Genomic DNA, 6,380 nt, shown 5'->3' with positions numbered 1-6,380 from the left:
CTCCTCCTCCAGCGAGCGGTTGAGTCCAGGGATGAACTTGAGCAGCCGCCGGCGGAAGCTGCGGTACTTGGCTTTGCGCAGGCCGGGGCGGGGGAGGGCGGGGAAGGTATTTATTTATTTATTCGATCCAGCCAGGGCAGAAAGGGGGTGGGGGGGCGGGTACCCGGGCCGAGGGGACTGCAGGAGCCCAGCGCAGCGGGAGAGGGTCCTTGCCAGCCCCAGCTGGGCTGCTGGTGCCTGGCTGTCTCTGCGGGCGCCAGATCCTTTTAGTCCTCCTCCCCTAAACCACAGTGGGAGGTGGGGCAGGGAGAACCAGGCAAGCCTGGGTTGGGACAGGTTTGGGGGCGTTCATCCTACATCTGGGTCAGTAGTGCCTTGTGGGGTGTCCAGGAAAACCCCTCTGGAGGGGAGGAACCTTGTCCCACGAAGCCCTCTCCTCAGCTTTACTTGCTCCTCACCTTTGGCCTGGGGGAGAAATGGCCTCTGGTCGGTAGTCCTCCTACGCTCCACACATACACACCGTCCCAGTTAACCAGCGGGCCCCTGAAGGGGCCGAAGGTGCTGGGCCCCCTCCTTCCCGGCCTTGACCCCTAAGGGCTTGGCCCCTTCCAGGGGCCTGTAACTAAGTTGGGTCCTGCCGGGCAGGGGTCCTGGGTTCTCTGCCCCTTGGGGGACAGGAGTGGACATGTCCAGGTGGGTGGGGCGGGCACACTGTTCCACCGTTTTGCATATCGTTGCTTCTGAACCACAAACTGTATAAAATTGACGGTTTTTTGCATCTGTTGTCAGCGTGTTGACTGCCTGGGGGCGGGGGCAGGATTGGGCTCCGGCAAAGCTCTGACTCTACCACACACCCCTCCCCCCCGAACACACACTTGGGTGCGAGCACGCGCGCACACACACACACACACACACACACACACCCCTACACTGTATTTTACATCTTATTTGTATGGAGCCTGAAGCCAGGGGAATAGTCTGGGGGATTTTGACTTACATGTATGAACCTGAGCAAGAGGCCCCACACCCTCTTCAGAACTTGGGCCTCTTGTTTAAGTGCGTTTTGAACCTCCCTTCCCAAATACAACAGGTGGTGGCCAAGGCTTGTCTTAAGTCCTTAACTATCCCTGTGCAAATAACATGCTTGGAACCTTCTCGGTGCTGGGCCTGGGTCTCCCACAGAGGAGGCCTTAGCCACCAGCCACCCAACCTGTGACAGGCCTAACCACTGACCACCCATTGTTCTAGAACTCCTCACTGGTTCCCCAGTACTCCTAGAATAAGTTTCTAACTCCCATGCTGGGTTATCTGACCCCCGCCTGCCTCATTTTCTTGTCTTCCTTCTCCGGCCCCTTTGCCGAATCTGGTATGCTTCAGATCCCATCCACCCGAGGCTCTGCATTCACTCTTCCCATAATTGGCCCCTTCAGTCCTCAGCTCTGCCTCCCAAAGGACTCCCCACCCAGTCTAAAATACAGTCACACCTTCCACTGTGAAGCCCTGGATTTTTCTGCCCTACGACTCATCACCATCTGCAGTTGTCTCGACTTTTGTGGAGTCTGGTGTTGGCCTGGCCCCCCTCCCTGGGACGATGCACACTCCTTGCAGTAGAGCCCAGGGACCTTTCCTGTCTTCTCTGCGGCTTTAATTCTTGCCTGATACCAGCTCATAGTAGAACCCCAATAACTACAGTGTGTGCTCCCAGCATCTCCAGGAGGTGGACACCACCTTTCTTTGAGGTGACCCAGGGCAAGTGACCTGTCCAGGGTCACACAGAAAGCAAGTAGCAGAGCTAGGCCTGGGACTTGAGACTCCTGTGCCAGTGCTCGCTGGCAGTGACCAGCATACAAGGAACAGCTTTAAGGGGTCTAAGTGGCACCTTCCCCCAGCCAGGCCATCTCCTACCCTCTCTGTCCTGCACGGTACTGCACTTGCTTCCCGAATGGGCTCCCCGCTTCCTCTCTTGCCCCCAGACCATCCCTCTACCTAGTAGTTTGGGCGATCTTTCTGAAAAGGAAATCGGGTCATAACCCTCCTCACTTAAAACCCCTTATGGCTTCCCTGAAATAAAAGAATAAAATCCAAACTATTGCCTATGGCTTATCCTAACATGTTGTCCTTCTGGGCAGACAAATTACAAAAAGACATCCCTTCCTCTGAGTTGACAGCAGCCACAGGGGCCCAAGAATTTGGTAACTGGGAGTCTTTGTGCAGTGCACAACATCTGCGATTGTACTGGGATGCCTTGCAGGAGGCCCTCCGGGGTCAGGTCTCTATCTCTCTCTTCAAGCTCAAATTGTTTCCCCTTCCATGTCACTTCTCATGTTTAAGCCACACTATTTTTCCTAGTCTAATTCCTCAAATATGCCAAGCTCTTTCTTGTCTCTGCCCTTTGCCTATGCTGTGCTCTCTGCCTGGAATACTCTTCTTTACAAGACTGAGTCCTCCATCCTGCGGCTTCAGCTTAAACACTTCCTCACAGAGCTTTCCCAGATCAGATCAGTAGTTCCCTGTCCTCATTACTCTTTATCTTGAGCCCTCTAGTTGCTTTTTTTCTTTTTTCTTTTTTTCTTTTTTAAGATTTTATTTATTTATTTGAGAGAGAGAGAATGAGAGAGAGCACATGAGAGGGGGGAGGGTCAGAGGGAGAAGCAGACTCCCCGCCAAGCAGGGAGCCCGATGGGGGACTCGATCCAGGGACTCCAGCATCATGACCTGAGCTGAAGGCAGTCGCTTAACCAACTGAGCCACCCAGGCGCCCTGTTTTGTTTTGTTTTTTTCTTTACAGCACTTACTCCCCATTGGTAATTATATGACTTCTTTTGTATAGACAGGTCTTCTGCCTCCCTAAGGCAGGAAGCTCAGCCTTGGTTACGTTGTACCTCCAGGGCCTAACACAGTGTGATACACAGCAGGTGCTCCATAAACAGGAATGCTTCCATGGGGCCGGGCCAGCACAGGGGTGACCACCACCTCTCCACCGCTGCCCCCCAGTGAAGAGGCCCCTCCCCTGCTCCAGCTGCTGCTGGCATCTGTGGGCCCCTCTCATGATATCCCTTTGGGGCTGGGTGTCAGCTCCAGCCCGGGCACCTGCACCTGGCCGCTTTGCGCTCCCTGGTTCCGGTGGGCGGGGCGGGGGAGCGGGAAGGAGAACATTTGATTAAGAAAATGGAGCTTCCCCAAGCTCCCTGTTTGAACAGCTGCTCTGCAGCCACGACAAACAGCAGCTCCCGGAGGCTCAGGTCTCGGGGGGGGCGGGGGGAGCCCTCTCCTACCTTTGTTCCCAGAGCCCAGGACTCGGGACTGCCGGGAGCCCGGCCGCGCGGGCAAAGCCCAGCGCCTTGCTGGGGGCGGGGTCTGCAAGGGCCGGCCCGGCTTTCTCCGCCCAGCAGATACCCAGCCCCTCCCCGACCAGCCTCTTCCTCCCCTCCTCCCCTGCAGCTAGTCTTGGGAGCGCTGCCGGGACCCCTCACCCAGGTGGAAGGGGGCTCCTGGCCGGGGCGCACACCGAGGAGGGTGGGGGCTGGACCCCACCCCCCAGATGATGGGATGACGGCACCAGCACAGCAGCCTCCTGCCGTGTAGGTGGGTGACAGGGAGTGACTAATGTGTGAGCTGCGATGCTAAAAATTAACCCAGGGATCGTGTTTGGTGGAGGGTGGGGGTGGATGGGAAGGGAGCAGGGACAGGGAAGAGTGTGTGGCTGGTATTCCCCCTGCCCTGCCTCCCCTCCTTCATCTCCCACCAGCCTTCTGGTCCTCTCAGTGCCCCAGGGGACTCTGTGGGAGCCCTTCCCCATCCCCAGGGCCAGAAGGGACCCCGAACAATTCCAGGGAGAAGAGGAGACACCACTCTAGGTCTTGTGCGTGGTAGAGTGAGGACACAGTCTTGCAGATGGAGCTCTGGTCTGAGGTCCCTACAGAGCCCTGCATCTGCCTCCCTCTCCCTGGCGTGATGGCCGCATGCCCCTGAGCCCCCTCGTTCTCCCCCCTCTGCCCAGGTCAGAGCTCTGCTCAGGAGTGGAGTGGGGAGCAGAAGTAGCCAGGGCACAGAGACAAGGGCAGGTTTCCATTAGCAGGTGGGGAGGGGGGGGGCGGCGCTGTACCTGAAGGAAAGGACCAGGGACTACCTCCCAGAGCACCTCTATGTACCGGCACTGTGCGAAACACTTCCAGAGCCATCGACCACTTAGGCCTCACGGCGGATCTGAGAGCCATGTGCCACTGTCCCCATTTTACAGATGAAGAGAAGCTAAGAATTGGAGAGGTTAAGGTAGCATAGCTGGTACCTGGCAGAGCCAGCATTCCTTCATATATGTTTGTCTCTAGAGCCCGGATTGAGCAGAGGGAAGACTTCCTGGAGGAAGGAGTGTGAGGACAGGATGTCAAGATGGTAAGGGACTGTTGAGAAGAACTGAACCTCTAAGGCTGTGGGGCTCACTTGTGGGGAGGGAAAGTGGGAGCATGGAGGGTGGATGAAAGGTGGGACCTTAGGGAGCAGGGTCTGAGATGTGCCAGAGAGCAAATGGAGATCAGGTCCAGAGGGATCAAGGCTCCATGTATGTGGGTGCTGTGCTGGAGTGAGGTGAGACCATTCTCATCAAGGGATTGAGGGGCTCTTGAAACTGGGCTCTGGGGGCCACAAAGGGGCTTGGGCTTGGAGAAGAGCTTTGTTGACACACATAAGAAAACACGTTAGAAGGAGTAATTCAGAAACACTCCTATTTTGCTTGGAGACAAAACCAGAGAACTTGAGCTGAATGGCTGCAGGAGAAGAGATAAGATAGGAGAAGGCACTTTCTGCTCACTAATTAGTCACTCCTACAATCGGGGAAGTGAGAGGCTGCGGGACTCCCCAAAGGTCAGGAGAAATGCCAGGCTGTTTAGTTGGGAGGCTGTCTGGCCCTGCATTGACGGCTGGATGGGATGGCCTAAAGGAGGGAGGGCTGGACTGAGGCAAGTGAGAGAGAAAGGAGCCTGGGGCAAGGAGAAGGCAGGGGACCAAGGAGGGCGCCTTAGAGCAATGAAAGAGCCAAAAAAATGAGATGACACTGCAGAGTAGAGCAGGCGTGCCTGACCCCTAGTGGTGACCTCAGGACACTGCACCTCTCTCAGCCCTGACCTTACTGGCCTGAGACCTGGCAGAAGTAAAGAGCCACCCCCCCCGCCCCATCAGCCAAGTGCTGTGAGGGTGGCTCTCCCTCCTTAGAGCCTACCTCTCCAGGCCTTCCTCAGCCCTGCCCCACACTCTCACAAAGCGGAGCCTCCTCTGAACCACACAACCCATCTGAAGCTCTCTGCAACCTCGATTTGCCTGGCACTGAGTGAGCATTCAGTATGTCTGAATGAATGAATAATGCATTCAGAACTTATAAATCATCCAGCTTAATTTATTTCAACCAACATACCTTCTCTGTATGGAAGCCCACTTAGCCTGAAGGCTTGTAGACTCGGCCGGGCGGTGAGTGGGGAGGAAGACACCTGCTGAATTGCAAGACATGGAATTTTTGCCATAAGGGAGACCTCCTAAACCTCAGCGAATGTTTCATTCCTGGAATTTAGAGAACACACCAATTTATACAAAAAAGTAAAAAGTATGGAGAAGGAAGGGTGCTAATTAGTAACAAGAAAACATGTAAGAATAAATCGCATTGGAAAAGTAAATATATAGTAAAGGTAGTAGATTAATTATTATAAAGCTAGTATGAAGGTTAAAAGACAAAAGCAGTAAAAATAACTATGGTTACAATAATTAGTTAGGAGATAACAAAGGTAAAAAGATGAAAAATGTGACATCAAAAACACAAAACCTAGGTGGGGGGGAGGGTAAAAATGTTGAGCTTTAGAATGGGATCACACTTAAGTTGTTACCAATTTAAAACAGACTGTTATAAGTTGTTATATGTAAGCTTCGTGGTGATCACAAAGCAAAAACTTATAGTAAATACATAAAAAAGTAAAGAGAAAGGAACATAGCATACCACTAAAGAAAGTCATCAAACCACAAAGGAGAAGAGCAAGAGAAGAAAGGAGCAGAAAGGAACTACAGAAACAGCCAGAAAACAATGAACAAAATGGCAATAAGCACATACCTATTCATACCGACTTAAATGTAAACGGACTAAATTCTTCAATCAAAAGACATAGTGGGGGCGTCTGGGTGGCTCAGTTGGTTAAGCGACTGCCTTCGGCTCAGGTCATGATCCTGGAGTCCCTGAATCGAGTCCCGCATCGGGCTCCCTGCTCGGCGGGGAGCCTGCTTCTCCCTCTGACCCTCCCCCCTCTCATGTGCTCTCTCTCTCATTCTCTCTGTCTCAAATAAATAAATAAAATCTTTAAAAAAAAAAAAAAGACATAGTGGGGGCGCCTGGGTGGCTCAGT

At 53.6% G+C, this 6,380-nt stretch overlaps 1 protein-coding gene across 1 annotated transcript in view; it reads left to right on the top strand.

Annotated features, from left to right (window-relative positions):
• The window catches only part of TAMALIN (trafficking regulator and scaffold protein tamalin), a 26,123-nt gene that overhangs the window by 7,124 nt on the left and 12,619 nt on the right, over positions 1-6,380 (top strand). Inside the window, exon 9 of the mRNA XM_044915199.1 lies at positions 13-106. Coding sequence (XP_044771134.1) covers positions 13-106 — 94 coding nt within the window. The remainder of the gene's footprint in view (positions 1-12; positions 107-6,380) is intronic.

The sequence above is a fragment of the Neomonachus schauinslandi genome, chromosome 5, assembly GCF_002201575.2.
Source record: "Neomonachus schauinslandi chromosome 5, ASM220157v2, whole genome shotgun sequence".
Taxonomy (NCBI): Eukaryota; Metazoa; Chordata; class Mammalia; order Carnivora; family Phocidae; genus Neomonachus; species Neomonachus schauinslandi.
This window is presented reverse-complemented; position numbering and strand designations above follow the sequence as displayed.